Here is a 17,638-nt window from a genome sequence, read left to right as displayed (position 1 = left end):
GTTTGATCTGTGGCTCGGGTACCTGAGTTACTGGCAGGGAAGGATGGGCATGCTTATTGTCAGCAGGGCGGGGGTGCATTTGTCAAGGTATTCTGTGCAGGGTGGTATGGTTGACTGGGGAGAACCTCTTGCTGTGAGTGATTGGATCTAACAGGCAAATGCAGGAGAGCTGGGGGAATTAAGGGAGAAGGTCATAAATGAAAAAAAAAATCCCAAGTGGAAGCAGTCAATGGTATGACACTCCAGGATGCCTTCAGGTTCCACACTGGCCCCAGCTTTAGGGAAGAGATAAGTTGGGGGCTATAGGAGAAGCTGGTAGACTTGAAAATGGATGGGAGCACTGGGGTACTAGAGAGAATGAAGCAGAAGAGGAACAAAAAGGGGGAAAAAAGAAAATAGGGTGAGTGGAGAAAACGGGAGCTGCAACCATGAAAGACAAGAAAAGAAGAAGAAAATGAAAGTGGAATTATGGTGCAGAGAGCTGGCTTAGGCAATGAGGAGGAACAGAGCTACAAGTGGCTGTTCAGAAGCTGGTGTCACAAGGAGATCAGGACAGAAATGGGCAGTAGGTGCACTTAATTAAATGGGAGAGACAGGAGATAAAGGAAACAGAACATTGACCGAGGCTTGCAAGAGGAATATCAGAGATTTGGAAAGGAAGTCAGGTGCAGCACTGGGAGGGTCAGCAGCAAAGACAGTGAAGAGGGGCAACAGCATAAGCAATGAGGAGGGCTGAGAATGTTGGAAGTGAAGAGAGAGAATGATGCTAGTGTAAGTGGTAGTGGCATGAAAGTTAAAGAGATGACTGCCATTGTGTGTTTGGAGACTCAGTCACAAAGGGAGTTAAGAGTTTTGACAAGAGAGATAGGTGAGATCCCTTTATAGTGAAACCAGTCTCAGACCTTAGGCTTCGTAGCAGATTAGAGAAAGTGAGTAAGAGTGTCATCAAGGGGCTTGAGTGGTTACAAGTTGTGGTGCATATAGGCACCAAGAACTTGTCAGAGGAGACAGGCGAGGTGATAACAAGCACAGTCATCAAAATAACAGAGAGAAGCCAGGATAGGAAATCTGAGACAGTATTCTCAGAGCTACCAGTGTTAGTATCCAAGATTCTGAGAACAGACAGGATAAAGAAGTGCAGTGAGCATGTGTGACACTGGACTTGGGGGAAGAGTTTGGTACTGGTAGGAAGGATAGGGGAGGACCTAACAGACTCACCAAATGTATGGAAAGGACAATCTGCAGCATAGCACAGAAGGGTAGCAGTATACAAAGCTGGGTTGGAAAGCTACAACTTTAGTACCATACCATGCCTTTAAGCTAATATGGAAAGTAGGGGGTGTCCCAAAAGTAGGAGGGGGAGGTACACAGCCAGCAGGGAGACACAATTAATACAGAATACTGAAGAAGAAGAAGAAGAAAAAGATGGGGTGACAGAGTTTGGCTAGGTTGTATTATGTACTATAAGCAGTCTGTGTATGAAGGTAAGGAAATGCAAGCAGTGATGGAGGATGGAAGTGTAGACATTACTGGTATCACATAAATGTGAAATAGTGACAAGAGGGATGGAACATGTAGGTACCCTGTAATAGCTTGTTCAGGAATAACAGGGAAGGGATGGAAGTGGAATAGTGATACACATAATGGAGGCATCAGATATAAACAGGAAGAGCATTTCATGAAGGGAGGCAAGGTAGCCAACTGGGTCAGAACCTAAGGTAAACACTCTAACAGCTAATGTAACTGAGGAAGGGAACTCTTGTCAAATCAGTATAGTGCATCAGTCCCCAAACAGGTCAAAGGAAGAGAATGAGAAATTGGGAAAAAGAAAATTAATGGTAGAAGGAAGACAATTATAATTCTGGAGTATCTGCATTAGCTAGGCACAGACTAGGAGATTCTGAGTTTCATGATGGAGAAGGACCAGAAGCTAAATGAGGTATTGGACCAAGAATGGTTCAGTCAGCTAGCACAGGACTGTTCCAGAAAGGATATAATTCTGGAGGTGGTCTTTACTGATGTGTAAGGGGTCATGGATGGACAGGTGAAAGCATCAGTAATCATACTACTATCTGGCATAATGGCGAGTAAAGTGTAAAATACAAAGGCAATGATGATGGTGTGGGAATTTAGGGAAATGAATCATGCAGAGCTGGGGAATGGGGACAGAGATACGTTAGGGGTTCAAGCTGAAAATTAAGGGAGGGAGCAAGCTATAAGAATGGATAGTGATGGGGTGCTGAGGGATATGGACAAGGGTCTGCAGAATGGGGTAAAATGAAAAGAGGAGATGGTCACTGTAGCCATACAGAGATGTGAGGACAGCACTTAAGGTAACAGACGAGGTATAGAAGAGGTGGACAGGAGTGGCAGACAGAGAGAGAAGCTATAAAGTGTTAGATTATGGGGAAGTGAGCTTGGACTGAAGGATAGAAGGTGCATCATTTTTCCGCAATTCATGATAAGCAGATGAAGATAATTTTGTCAGTTAATTACCATATATGATTAAGGCTATAAGCTTTTAATGAGTTGTTTCTTGTAATCCAGGAGTTAATTCTCTTAGCCTCATTTTCCTACTGTGTGACTCTGAGCAATTCATTACACAGAGAGTACTCTGGGACAGTTGAGAAATTGGACTAGACTTCTCAACTGTCTTTAGCACGTTATGCTTGCTAACTACTTATGAACCTATTGAGGAGAAAAAAATAAATAAATAAAGGAAGTGAAGGCTGCAAAGGTGCAAATTGAAAGCAATTTTGTGGAAAGGTGTTGAGAAAGGGAACAAAGATTTTTTTTTAGGTATATAGCAAAAAAGTAGACTGTGAGACAGACCTGTCTAAGCTGAAAAAAGATGAGAAATTTTATGGAATAAGGAAAAACAAAGTTTCTAAACTGAGGGTCATGCTGCTCAATGTTAAAAGTCTAAATCTCAAAATGCACTCGCTCAAAGCACTCCTTAAAATGGAGAACATTGACATTTGTGCTGTAACAGAGACCTTGTTCAAGGCAGCAGAAAGCACCCCTACACTGCCAGGCTATAACTCTTTCCACACCTTTCGGCCCCAGAACTTGGACCAAAGCTCCAAAGGCAGTGGTATTTCCATATTCATAAAGGATGCGCACACCTCTAGACTGGTAGCCCAACATAACGCATCAGAGATACTTCAGGTGCAGCTAACATTGGGTAAGACAGCGATTCAGGTCATAGCCTGCTATAGGTACCCAACCATGTCCCAAGACTAACACTCCACGTTCCTAAGCACCCTGGAGAATACTAGGGTCCAACCTAACACTCTCATACTAAGCAACTTCAACTACCCCTCCATTAACTGGGAAAACTACTCACGTATCAATACACTTGCCCAATGTTTCCTGGAGTTCATTAATTCCAATGCCCTGGACCAGCTCGTTCTTACCCCCACTAGAGATAGCAACATCCTTGACCTGGTCATTACTAACATGGGCGACCATTGCTCTACACCAATAGTCAGCTTCTCCCTGGTTAGATCTGACCACAAACTAATCACCTTGGAAATCCACATCCCTCCTACCCCCCATCCCCAACCCCACCCCCACCCTGCAAAGGTAACCACCATGAAAAACTTCTCCAAAGATAACTTTGGCCTCCTAAAAACAGAGGTGGCTAACTTCATGGCACCCATGCAAATGGAGAATAGTTGCATGACATCCGAATCATACACCGATGCACTGTATGAACATGTACACAAATACATGGATCTCGCCATACCCAATAGAACCAAGACGCTCTCCTCCAAAAAAAGAAAGCCAATCTGGTGGTCCAATACCATAAACAAACTCTACAACAGAAGGAGGAAACTGATGTGGAATAAGGTGAAGTCCCAAGACTGGAAAAACTCCCTTATTAGCTTCAGAAAAGTTGAGATCCCTCATCAAATCCTCTAAAGCTAGCTATGAAAACAGAATTGCAGCAGATAGTAAAGACAACCACAAGGCTTTCTATCCACAAAGGAGGAGTAACTACAGACCCTGGGAGCTATAGCCCCATTAGCCTGATGAGTCTGATATGCAAAGCAATGGAACGCATCATCATGGACCTAATAAACAAGGATACAGGGAATCTCCAAACTCTGGATCCCACACAGTTTGGTTTTGTGAAGGGTAGATTATGCCTGCTCAACTTGGTCGACTTCTTTGAGGCAGTCACCAGAGCTGTGGATGAAGGCAAGGTGGTTCATACAGCCTACCTTGATCTGGCCGAGGCCTTTGATACCATTCCCCACTCAGGAATCATAGAAAAACTCACTAAGCTAGGCATCAACCCCTATATCACTAGGTGAGTTGCAAAGTGGCTTACAGATAGAATCCACAGTGTGAAAGTAGCTGACTGCAAGGCATACTGCCAACTAGTCATGAGTGGAGTCCCACAGGGTTCGGTCCTGGGTCCCCTCCTGTCTGGTATCTACTTCTCTGAAGTCCAGGCCAACATGAAGGGATTCTGGCTGACAAAGTTCATATATGATTGCAAGTTGGGAGCTATAATTAACTCCCCAAGTGATGTTGACATCCTACAGAATGCCCTCACTGAGACCAACAACTGGTGTCAGAACCATGGCCATAAGCTCAATGCCATAAAATGTGTCATCATCCCCTTGGGAAAAACCCAGTTCCCATGAATTACCACATTGATGGTAGTCTACTGAACACAGAAGGCATTATAAGAGATCTGGGAACACAGGTTGACAGCAACCTCTCTTTTGATCACCACATTGCCACTGTGGTCAGAAAGTCCTTCTATGTGTCACGTCTCATTACTAAGGGTTTTGCATCCAGGAAGAAAGAGGTCATTGTCTCCCTCTACTCTTCCCACATTAGGCCAATAGTCGAATACAATGCCCCATTTGGCATGTACCTCACTAGACACCTGCAACAACTGGAAATGCCTCAAAAGTACCTCACAGAGAGGATCCTAGGCCTTAAACACTTGTCCTGTATGGACAGACTCAAAAAACTCCAACTATTCTCTGTCTCACATCGCCAACTTAGAGGCGATCTCTGCTTGACTTACAAAGCCATGTCTGACCCAGCTCAATTAGAAATGCTACATCTAAAGAAATCCCAATCCCTCTGCACCACACACTCCAGAGACCTCAACCTCATTACCACATTCAACAGACCATACTGGAAGGATAAGTTCATAACTCAGGGACTGCGCATGCTGTGGAATAGACTTCCCATACATGTCAAGCAGAGCATCTTGTTGACCCTGTTCAAGAGAAATCTTGATGAGTGGATGGGAAATAGAAAATTCACCCCGGGGATAACTCCAGTGGCTTTACTCGACAGAGGCACTGGGAACTAAGGTTGGGTGGCATGATACTAGGGTAATCCTCTGGATAGGCTTGTAAAGGCCCCAGGGCCATTAGCCTAGTACACACCTATGAACCTATAAACCTATGAACATTTTGCTCCAGTTTTCCCAAGGAAGATAAATGGAAAATTCTATATTAAAAGGTAAGGCAGAGTAGAGTGAGCTGCTGACACACACCGTGATAGGAAGAGTGCAAACTGCCTCCTTTAAGGGGGGGAGGGTGGCCTAATGGTTAAGGTGTTTGCTTTACAAACACAAGGTGCAGGGTTTGAGTCTCACAAGGGATAATTGGTAGGTTTAAAATGGCTTGCAAGGACAGTTAGCTTAGTACTAACCTATGAACCTATGGATAATTAGAGAGAGAGGCATACTATAGGTGTAGAGGGTCATTCCAGGAAGATATGAACATGAAACCTTGAGTAGGAAATATAATGGGGGAAGAGGGACCACAGGTAGCAGATTATAAGACCCAACAATTTCCTGGATTTGCAAGAGTGCTTCTTCATAGTGACTGCAGGGAGGCATCAACTAATCTGCCAGAAAGGATGGTGGAAAGGGTATCCAAGGATGTATTCAACAGGCATGGGACAAGGGGAGAAAAAATGAGAGGGCAGGTAAAATATCAAACACACAAAGTACAGTCTAGACTGCTTCTTGTTCTCTTTCTTTCATTAGGCAAATCTAATATGAGTTATAGCAGACAGGCTACACCAAAATCCTCTTGAAGTAAACAGCAGGAGTATCTCCTTTTAATTGAAAATCAAAAACATTTCATTCAGCTTTGTTTCTGCATTACGGATGTTTCTAACTAATGTCTGATGCATGTCACAAACATATTCTATAACATTTGAAAACGTGGCACCAAGAGTATTATCAAATAGTTTGTTATGCTATCCTAAATGGCGTAAGATTTTCTAGTTTAATTACCTATGTGTTGCCCTGTGGGACTGAGTTTATTCATTTAATTGATTCACTTATATTTAAAATCAGTTAACTAACACAAACAGACAGTATAGTATGAGAAAGCCAAGTATCTATATGATCAAACACAATGTTGCACTTCAGTAAGCAAGCTTCAAACTGCACATTCTGTTTTTATTGGGCTGTTTCAACTAGAGGTTTAAACCGCTGTGGTAACTTAGTCTGACCAGCACTAGAAGCAGGAAAATAATTTATTTTATTGATTTCATTCTGGTAAGTAAGGAAGCCTTACCATGCTTATGGCTAGTTTCCGGGGGAAACCCAAGGTGATATTTATACTAATAAATTATGCTCCTTAAGTAGTACTGAAAAAACCCACAAAACTTAAGTATGACACCCTCTGAAGTTAAATTGCTACCTGAATGAAACATTATGTTCAGCTAGTGGACCATTTATGAGGACTTCAAGGAATATTAAAAATGTCTGTAAGGTAAAAGGATCTTTCAGATTTGTTAAGGATTTATGTTTCTGCTTAATTTTCAGGAATAGCATTTTTGAAGCTCTAATGCTTTAGCCATAAAATGAACGTTTCACCATAATATAACAAAGTATAAAATATACAACTTAAATTGAGTGAATTTAGTTAAACTTTTATTTAACTTGGATGCTGTTTATACATTCGTAAAGTGGAAGGACAGAGTGGATGATATGAAAAATCCTGTGCTCAAAACTCTTAAGATATTCTCTTGAAGAATAAATTATCCATGAATAAGCTGACACATTGCTACTATCATGGTGACTGTCTTCTCTTCTGTTCTGACTAGACAGTACAATGAGGAAATGTATAAGCCTGCACACATGCAGTGAAAAAAAGAGGTATAAAACACCCAAGCCTCTTATTAGGTCACAGGCTATAATACTATCTGAGGTCACCATATAAGTAGGGGTGTGACAAATACCAGAGCCCCAAGAGTGCCATGTACCTTCTTTTCAGGCCCCTTTGGCTAGCTCCTGCTCTCAAACCTTTATCTACAGCTTCAGAAGCTATAGGGGTAAAATAGTTACATATCCAGGCCTTCCTAAGACATGATTACGGAGAAATTACTGGTAGCCAACATTTCGCAAAGGAAGGAATTTCTGCCACGTTCTCAGCAGCAAATTATTTTTGTATGACATTTAGTAAATAAATATAGTTGACAAAATGTCATTCTTAAAAATGTAAAACTTTGTGTATTCCACCTAGGACCCTAGAATATGAAGTTGTACTTTTTGACTGCCAGTTTGAGATGATCTTAATTTTAAGGGAAAATTCTTGATAAAGGAGTGCCATACATGTGGAAGCTGTTTCTTCTTTTTTCTGTTGAAAGTACACAGGATGGTTATGCATATGGAAGTTTTTCCTTTGTTTCCCTTTCTGTTGTAAATGAAGGGGAGGGCCATACATGAGGAATACAGTTCTTCACTTTTCTTTCTGACGTAAGTGAAATGGAAGAAGATTGAACCAGGACTTGGGAATAGGCGGGTGGTAAGGCATAATTTCTGTCTGACTATAGCAAAGACACTTTTAACATGTCACTGTTCTGCTCTGATTGACTGTAAGATAATGTGCATAGATTACTGAGCTGTTGCAACTTTGAAAGCTTCTGTGCTTTTGCAAAACTGAAAGATGCAGGAAATAAAACATCTAGAGTTATCAGGGAGTTGGGGGTAGTCATGACACTGCAAAACCTGGGAAGGGTGTTAAGTAGTGAATAAACTGTACTTGTTGACAGCAATCTGAAGGTCCAGGGTAACGTATGAGTGGCAATGCTTGTAGAATCATTTGAGGTTGTAGTGGAAGGGTTGCATACATACATGAGCTCTACATTGTTATCTAGACATACTTCTCATTTAGTTTACAGCCACTGTGTCAAACTCCAAGTGCTGTATAATGAAAAAGGCACTGTGGCTGTGTGCTGTAGTCATGGGGGGAAGGGACACCTTAGTGGCATCTAACAGAAATGAATGAAATACACTTGATAATAAAAGTGATCCCTTTGTTCTTTGCATGAAATAATAAACTGAGGTCCCATCTGCCTGAAATGATGGTAGCGCAGGAGGTGTAAAAGATTCCATGGCACTTATTAAAAATACTAGGGGAAGTTCCTGGATATCCTGACTAAATTTCCCATAAAAGTATAAATACCACCTCAGATCACCATTGAAAAGAGGTTACTAGGCTGGTGAGACTAATCCGGTCAAAAGCCAGCCTAACTGCATGAGATGAGCACTTGACACATCAGTTACAATAACATGGCATTAATACTTGAGACTCTATAATCATCTGGTAGAAGCACTGAGTAGGACTTTTGTCACTGTACTGGATGGACCCTTTGGACGGCTCCAATACACATATGGGGTTGGACTACAAATACACACTTAAGTGTACTGTAGTATCAGACACAGGGAGCAAGAATGATCTATCTTTAATTGAGTAGAAGCAGTGTAACAAAAACTACACCTACTGTTTGGGTTCACTCCTGAAAAAGTAAGGGTACAGAGGAGATGTGATATTTTTTAGATTAACAGCAATATTATTTAAAAAAATGCCATGCTTGAGATTTCAGACTACACATTTCCTTCAGTGCTTAACTGAGTTATATTTTAACACAGTTTTTCCAGTGATTGAGCAATTTCTTTTATAATCTCTCTCTTATCAAATTATTTAGGAGTATTGAAGCTGTGCATAGTGGGAAATATAGGGAAGATGTATCCTGAGTCAAATTTATTTATTTATTTATTTCTGTTTGATTACCGGGGAGGTCCACTGGGCTTTGGGGCCTGTTTTCAGTGGCGGCCCGGGGAGAAAAGCTCCACAAAAACAACAGTATTTATTACAAAAAGAGTTCAGACAAAAATATTACAATAATTAAACAGGAAGTTACAAACAGAATACAATACTGATGTCAGATGGCAAAAAATAGCAATTATTAACGATTTCAGTTAGGTTTCAGCAGAAAAAGAAAAAAATAATAAAGTAAAGTATTCAGGGATTATGAAAGTAGGAAGATATAAGTAGCTGATACAGCTAGTATTCTAGGAGAGGCTAAACAAAAAGAGTTTAGTTGAGAATGGAGGTTAGCCAGGAGAGAAGGAGGAGGATGGTTTGAATGGAGTAGGTTGAAGAGTGCAGTTGCAAATTCTATTTAGACAGAGGTGGGAATGAAGTAGGGCTTTGAAGTTGTCCATGTTGTTGCAGGATCTTAGAGAGGTGGGTAGGGCATTCCATTTTTTAGCAGGGGTGAAGGATAAAAGCATTTGGCCAGCTGGGCGCTTAGGTTTTTGTACTGTGATCAGGTTTTGTTGAGAAGATCTAAGGGGGGTATAGGGTAGAAGAATGTTGGAAAGAGCAGGCCAGTTAGTTGGATGGAACAGTAATTTATGGGCTATGGTGAGTTGGAGAAAGGTAAGATGATTGGGGAGTTCAAGCCAATTTAGAGAGTGGAGGGAGGAACAGTGATGAGTGATGGACTTGGCATTGGTAGCAAATTTGGATATTTTGTTATAGCATTGTTCCAATTTGGAGGTAAGTCTGGATGATAGATTAGTGAGCAGGGGAGCACCATAAAGTAGAGAGGGAAGGAGGTAAGTAGAGGCGAGGGTTAGCCTAGTGGAAGGAGACAGAAAGTGATTGTTTCTGTACAATAAGCCAAGTTTTATGTGTGTTTTTTTTGATGTTTAGGTGGATATGATTATTGAATTTCAGCTGGTCATCAATTATTACACTGAGAAGTTTGGTGGAGGTTACTATTTCGATAGTGGAGTTAGGCTGGTAATATGAAAGGAGTTTTTGTCAATTGGTGAGGATTTGGCGGGGAGGGGGGAGGATCTTAGTTTTGTTGGCATTAAGGGATAGGTGATTTTGGAACATCCAATTTTCAGTGGTTGAAAATGCAGTTTGGGTTAGAGCTTGGAGTTCTGTTTGGTTAGGGGCATGGCAGATCAGAGTGGAGTCATCAGCGTATTGAACAATTGTGGTGTTGGGGATGGCTTTATGGAAGTCATTAATAAAGATGTTGCATAGTAATGGGCCAAGAATGGAACCTTGAGGGACTCCGGTAGGTGTAGGAAGGAAGGTAGATGTAGCTTGGCCCCATTTCACAGCTTGGGATCTGTTTGAGAGGTAGCTAGTGAACCAGGAAAGAGCTTTTTGGCTAAGGTTGAGGTTAGAGAGATGGTTTAGAAGGAGGGAGTGTGAGATGGTGTCAAAGGCTTTAGATAGATCTAGTAGAACAGATGAGACTAAATTACCGGAGTCACGGGCTGAGTTCACAGAGTGAAGAAAAGAGAGAAGGGCAGTGTTAGTACTGTGTCCAGGGCGGAAGCCCTGTTGGGTGGGGGGGAGTAATTGGTGTTCAGTAAGGAAAGGCAAGAGCTGCAGGTGTATACATTTTTCGAGGATTTTGGATAGAGGGGAGAGGATGGCAATGGGGCAGAAACTAGAGACATTACAGTTTTTGCCACTTTTATGAAGTGGAAGAATGAAAGCAGAACACCAAAGTTTGGGTACATTGGATTCATGTAGAGACCTGTTTATTGGGATGCTGATAGGTATAGCAATGGAATCAGAGGCTATCTTTAGGAAGGAGGAAGGGATGTCATCAGGGACATTTGAGCAAGGTTTGAGTTTGTAGAGAAGTTTCTTTATTAGGTTGGTTGGAACAGGTTTGAGTTCAAATATGGGGGGGGGGGAGAGGAAGGTTGATATGGGTGGGAGGGTTGTTGTTAAAAGTCTTGGTTAGTTCAGCGATGGAAGAAGTGAAGAAGGAATTGAATAGAGAGGCAATTTCAGGGTCAGATTTGCTGGAGTCAGGACAGGGGTTGTTTTTAGTACCAGGTGTAAGGAGAGAGTTAATGGAGTTCCAGAATTGTTTTGGATTTCGTGTGTGGTTTTCTTGTAGTTTGATGTAGTAAGACTTTTTATCTCTAATGACTAGTTTTTTGGCCAGGTTTCTTAATTGCTTAAACTGGAGGAGGATTTCAGGCAGTTTGTGTTTTAGGTAAGCTTTCCAGGATTTGTCACTTTGGTGCATAATCTTTTTTGTTTCTTTGGAGAGCCATAGGGTGGGTTTAGTTTTGAGTCTTTTTCTTCTTATTGGAGTTTGGGAGTGAGTTAAGGATAGTTAAGAATGTAGAATTGAAATATTCGATGGCTTCATCTAGTGGCAGTGTTTTAGGGGGTTCCAGTTTGTTAGTTTAAGGGAGTTAGAGAAATAATTTTGATTAAAGTTGGTTAGGTTACGTGTTTGAATGAAGTGGTGAGAGTGAGGGGAAGTGGGAGTCACTCGAATAGAGAAGGCACGGAGGTGGTCTCCTAAAGGCTCGGGAATTACACCAGTAGAAATAATTTTGTTAGGATGGGATACAAGTATCCAGTCGAGTATGGTGCCAGGGGGGTTGTTTTATTAGGTCTAGTAATGGAGTTAGTGAGTTGAGTGAAGTTGAATAGATTGATGGTAATGGAGGGATTAAAATTATTGATTTTTCTCCAGTCAATGTTAACATCTCCCAGAATAAAGGTTTCTAATTTGATGTTAGAAGAGCACCAGGAGAGGATGTCTTCCAAAGTATTTGCATTATTACCAGGAGGAATATACGAGGGAAATAATGCAAATGCTTTTGTGGATGTTCAATTTTAGTATGCCAATGACTAGTTCTGCATTGTTGAATGATGGAAGGGAGTTAGGGTATGGGGTGATAGTTAAGAGGTTGGAGTAGATTAAAGCAACTCCTCCACCTCTTTTGTTAGTGCGGTCAGATTGGAGAGAATTAAATCCTGGAGGAAGGAATTCAGAGTCATTGATGTGAGGTTTTAGCCATATTTCAGAGATGGCTACTATGTCTTGGGAGTTATGGCTAAGCCAGGCATGGAAGAGTGTGAATTTATTTTTTAAGCTTTGTGCATTAATAGTGAGGATCTTGAGATTTTTATTAATATGTTTATTGTTGCAGCTGGGCAGATTTATTGGAGAGAAGTTAGATAGGGGATTTGTAGGAGAGAAATTAGGACCTGGATTGGGGTGAATATCGCCAGCGAAATGAAGGAGAGTATAATTGGGGGTAAGTTTATTACATTTGTAGCTAGATGGGTAACATTGGTAGCGGTTTGCTTTAAGTTTGTGGGTGTTAGGGATTGGAAGTAGTTTTATTTTGAAGAGAAGTAGAGGGTGGGAAGAGATTAAAGAGGCGGAGGTTTTGTGGAAGTGGGAGGTGGGCTGCTTATGGGGTGTCAGAGGAGGAGAGAGCACAAGAAAGGTAGTGAAGGAGATTAGATGATATAGTAATGGTAGAAGCAAGATGAGGGGTGAGAAGAGAAGGACTTTTGATGGAAGGCTATGCATGGTAATAGGAGAAATGAATGATATGGGAGGAGAAGGTAAGTGAAAGATGGAGTGTTAGGGGTGTGGGGAGGAAGTGGGGGGGGTAATGAGAAACCCGATTGGTCAATGACCAGGGAGGGACTAATGGAGAGGTGTAATGTGATTGGGAGGAAAGGAGGGAGGGACTATAAGGTGAGGTATAAGTTTGGAGGTACTGGGGGTGGGTAGAAATAGGGGACAGGGTAGGGGAGCGGAGTGAGCCCGCAGGGCGAATGGAGCGGGTAGAGCAAAGAAGGCGGGAATGGCCAGAAACAATCAGTGATCTGCTAGAAGGAGAGCTACAACAGGGGGTGCAGGTAAGGTGATTTAAAGCATATTGATCACTTCCTGAAGCCTCTTTGTTTCACATTTAATTTCATTTCCAGTGATACTTCTCATATTAAAGTTGCAAGTGATTTTGCAAAAAAAGTGAAGATTATATTGTGATTTCTTTAGTCTCATTTTTTACTTGCCTTTTCTCATTAACCACCCTCACAAACTGACATCAATAAAGATATTGAACAATGATTTGTACACAAATAGCATTCTAGGTATAAAGAAACACCATCTTTAGAAGAGCAGCTTTTTTACTTACATTGCGGTTTACCTACTACATCCTCAAATACATTAATTGCCAGTGTAAGGTATTCCACCTACAAGACCTAGTTTACAACTTGTCTTTCTAGGAAGAAAGAAACTCCCACTAATGCATTTAGCATAGAAATGTAGTGCCCTAATTTAGGTTGTGAGGTTTATATGTTCAGTCTTTCATGATATCAGAGTAGGAGTTTTCAGCTCCAAGAAAAATGTCAGGGGTCTGTCATCACCAACAAAATAAAATGTAAAAACAACACACCATTTACATCCAAAATTGTATAAAGTGGTATTGTGTATGGTAAGGAGGTTATCTGGATCAGAAAGTGACTGATTTACTTTGACAGTCTAGGTGTGTGGAGAGTGGAGAGAGAGCTACTGTATACATACCTATAAACCTATAAAATTTTCTTTGACATATCATATATGTATCACTAGTGCTCAGTGTTATCTAATACCCAGGGTCCCCTTCATATTAACTAAACGCCACTTCACCGACTTTCACATGATCGAGCCGACAACACTGACAGTACATAACACCGACCGCTCGGAACACCGACAGAAAACTGATGGTAAGGAAGAGCTTGGGCAGCATGTCGACCTTTGCCCCTTACTTCCACAGTAGTCCGATCTTGGAGTTGTTATATTTAGTTAGGGGAGTGTGGGAGTGCTTCCCCCCACATGGGTTTGTTTTGTTTGTTACTATTGTTGTGTACTCACCGTCATTTTCCAGTTGGTGTTCTGAGCAGTCAGCGTGATGTGAAAGTCAGTGAAGTGGTGTTTCGGTAATGTGTAAGGGACCTAGTACCTAATAGCCTATTATATCGATATTTTACAGATTTAAATCATCTAAACCTTAGCAAGCATATATTAGCATAGAGTCAGATTTGTAGAATGGCATTCAAGTAGCACACACCATTTTTTTTCTAAAACAAAAGCTTTGGTTGGACATCATCTATTTCCAAACAAGAATATGCCTATGGACTGCACATACTGTTCTACACTTTCCACATAAACGTCTAGCTATTTAGTCTATAATATGTAGGTGGTACATCCCACAGTGTCATTTTTGATGAGAATTTCTCCATCTATTGCAACCATTTTTGGTGAGTCAACATGTTCTCTTGCAAGCTAGAAGCTGTGAAACTCTCTACTCAGTATAAATCATCAAATCTTTAAAAAAACATTTAAGAAGACTCCTAAAAGACATCCCTTTGTAAATTGGGAATGCAAACATAACTATGGCATCATTTGATTTACTTGCTGGTCTCCCATCTCCAGTCTGATTTTGTTATTCTGCTTTCTAACTATGGATGAGGGTATGATTTAAGTTTTTTATGTATCTGTTTACACACTGTTGGTTTATTAAGAGCTTATTACATTCATGGAAAAATCAGTGAAGCAATATCAAATTTGGTTACTTGTACAAATTAATCTATTATTGTGAAATGTTTAATATTTGCTAGTTGTTATTCAAATGTAATACAGATTGCATGTTCATGCATGATTTGGACATACATGTTGAATGTGCCTATTCTTTTACTGGAATGCCTCCTGCCTTGCTGTAAATCTTTTTACCCTGTATAGTCTGTGGTATTCTAAACTAAATATTTATAATCTTATGTAACTTTCTACAGATGGGTTATTCCCATTCAAAAAATATATATAAATGTATGTTATTTTTGCTGCAAAATTAAGAGATAGATAACCATGCTTCCCACATGCCGCTTTATGTGGTCTGGCAAATAATTTAAGATGTGACTACATAAAAGAAAATATTCGTAAGTCCCTAAAAATTAACCCAAGTTGGGGTTCAAGGCAAATTTTAATACTGATCAACAGACCATTCGTTCTTGAATGGTTTGTTGCACCAAACACTGAATACAAATGTGCCTCCAGCAGGCGTGATTTTCCATACTGTTTCAGTACCACCAGAAGCATTTCAGCTATTGTGTTTAATATCTCTAACTCTTTCCAGCTATAGTGACTATGAGATTATGTTTCTCACAAAAAAAATTTAAGTTCAGGATTAGCTGATTTACACTACAAAACTCTAACATCTGTTCTGTTCTTTCTTTGTCATTTAGAGCAATATGAACGAAACCGTGAAGTTACTGAACAGTGGCGTCAATGGCACTATGATGGTCGTTACCCATCTTACCAGTACAACCGCCATCATGTTTAAACAGTAAAGCAAGAAGCCCAAAAGCTGCTAGAGGCATTCGTGAAAAAAACACAATAAAGACAGCTTTGGAAAAGATATTACAATACTTGGCACACATGAATGTGTGTGAATGTGCGTGCGCAATATGACAAGCATAGCAGTATTAAAATACATTACTTTTACTTTGTCCTGCTTCCCATAGTGCATTCTTTAGTATAGACGGCCCTGGAAATATTCAGAGTGAACTCTGCTAAAATAAGAATCAATGTGAGCTAAAACTTTGTAAAATATGACATATATCTATAAGAATGACAATTTTTCTTGTGCAATCTAGTGTTTTTTTTTTTTATTAGCATCACAGGAGACTTAAAATGAGAATAATATAATAATACTGGACCTTTGGAGTTATTTTCTGGGATGGTGAAAAAGAGTTCATATACTAAAAAGATATGGTTATTCACAATGAGAATATTGTACGGACAGTCATCTATGCCTTGCTTGTTACCAGTTCTTGACCAGATGACTGGTCAGATATACTATGGCTTTGTTACAGATGGAAAGCCTGATATGTGTTTCTTTTAACAGAAACAACTTTTTTTGGGGGGGGGGGTGACTTGCTACATTTCAACATATTATAACCTAGTTACTTTGGTCTCTCAGGCAGTAAAAGTGAAGAAACAGCCTGACATAATTAGTAGTTAATTGTAACCATGATCTTGCATATATTTCACTGAGTATGAGGTAACCATGATTACAGACTACTCATTTAAGTGATACAAAATATTTCAGATGATGGCTACAAATTGGAAGTTGTGCTTTTTTTTCAAGATATGCTTGATATAATTACCAAAAAAGTTAACTATGGTCACACATCAGCAATGCCTATGTGTCTCATAAAACCTCTGTAAGCAGTTGCAGTCTATGGTTGTGTATTTGTATTTGCTGCTGTAACTTGATTAGCCTGCCATTTCAGTGACATAAAGGGATAAAGCCTGACTACAATCCAGCCAACTTGGTTTCAGTTAGTGGCCTGGACACTGAATGAGCAGGTCTGGAAGACAGAGGAGTAATGAGGCCTGGCCTCCTCATCTCTCTTGGTGGGAGAGGGGGGAGTTGAAAGGCATTTGCCCAGGACACAGACCCCATGTCAAAATCCTTGGTGGAGACAGGGGATTAATGGAAGCACTTGCCATCAACACAGTAGGCTGCTTGAAGGGACACCTCTCACAAAACTGCAAGACATACCCTTCACATGCATTCACTGCATATCATACCTTAGGATATAGTGGGTATGTGCAAGGGGAATTACTAGGGCCACAACAGAAAACCTTAGATTCCTTGAGCAGGATGACTGTTCTTCTCCTACCATTCAAACCTTGCCCCTAGGAAGAATAAATGGACTATATGGGTCTCTTCTCCAGGGGGAATTAATGGTCTGTTGGAATGGATGAGATGGTATCTTGTTGATCAGCAGGTATAAGCATCAATTACCCTGCAGACTGTCTTATTTACTAAGTGAAAAACAGTATGGTTTATGGTAAGAACAATAATTTAGAAAATGGGACAACTAATTCTTAAACCCTGCTTAACTAAAATACTCAATATGTGACCTTGTGCAGTGTAACTAATCTTACCTCAGTCTGGTCTTCCCAGCTGAAGAAACTAGAAGAATCAGCCTTGAACTGCATACACAAAAAGGCACATCTCAGATGGGTTATACAGCATACTTAGACCCACAAATAAATTAATTTTTGAACTTTATTGCTGTATTTCTTGCTGTTGTACTACTTTTAACATTCAATCATACAAAATGTGAGAGAGAGGTTTAGTCATTAGACTGTATCTTTTCTTGCCATCCTAGAAAATAAATATTCTTCTAACCTGCATGGGACTGATTTGTTTTCATAACTTCTTTGGCAATTCTCTGGCACAGTGCCAGCTATTTCTGTGTTAAGACAGTCCAAAAAAGGTGGTCACCATGTATGATCTTTCCAAAATACTCAAGTAAAATTAAAGACTGAATACAGCACAGCAGTTAAAGTGAAACAGCAGTTCAAAGCACGCAATCATAAGTAAAAAAAACATCAGTAGTGACAATCTCTGACAAGGGTCAAAAGAGTTAAAGGAAATGATTCTTTAAAATGATATAATGAAATCTGTCATTTAAAGATCTGTGATCACAGAACATATTCACGCATACACAGAATTATA

At 40.3% G+C, this 17,638-nt stretch overlaps 1 protein-coding gene across 1 annotated transcript in view; it reads left to right on the top strand.

Moving 5' to 3' along the window:
* UCMA (upper zone of growth plate and cartilage matrix associated) overlaps nucleotides 1-17,313 on the top strand; it is a 90,781-nt gene extending 73,468 nt beyond the window's left edge. The window contains exon 5 of the mRNA XM_044087966.1: nucleotides 15,351-17,313. Coding sequence (XP_043943901.1) covers nucleotides 15,351-15,448 — 98 coding nt within the window. The 3' untranslated portion in view covers nucleotides 15,449-17,313. The remainder of the gene's footprint in view (nucleotides 1-15,350) is intronic.
* Nucleotides 17,314-17,638: the final 325 nt, after the last annotated feature.

This window comes from Protopterus annectens, chromosome 11.part0 (genome assembly GCF_019279795.1).
Source record: "Protopterus annectens isolate FY-2018-M chromosome 11.part0, PAN1.0, whole genome shotgun sequence".
In the NCBI taxonomy this organism is placed as follows: domain Eukaryota; kingdom Metazoa; phylum Chordata; order Ceratodontiformes; family Protopteridae; genus Protopterus; species Protopterus annectens.
The sequence above is the reverse complement of the archived record's forward strand: the minus strand, read 5'-3'. Positions and strand labels throughout refer to the sequence as shown.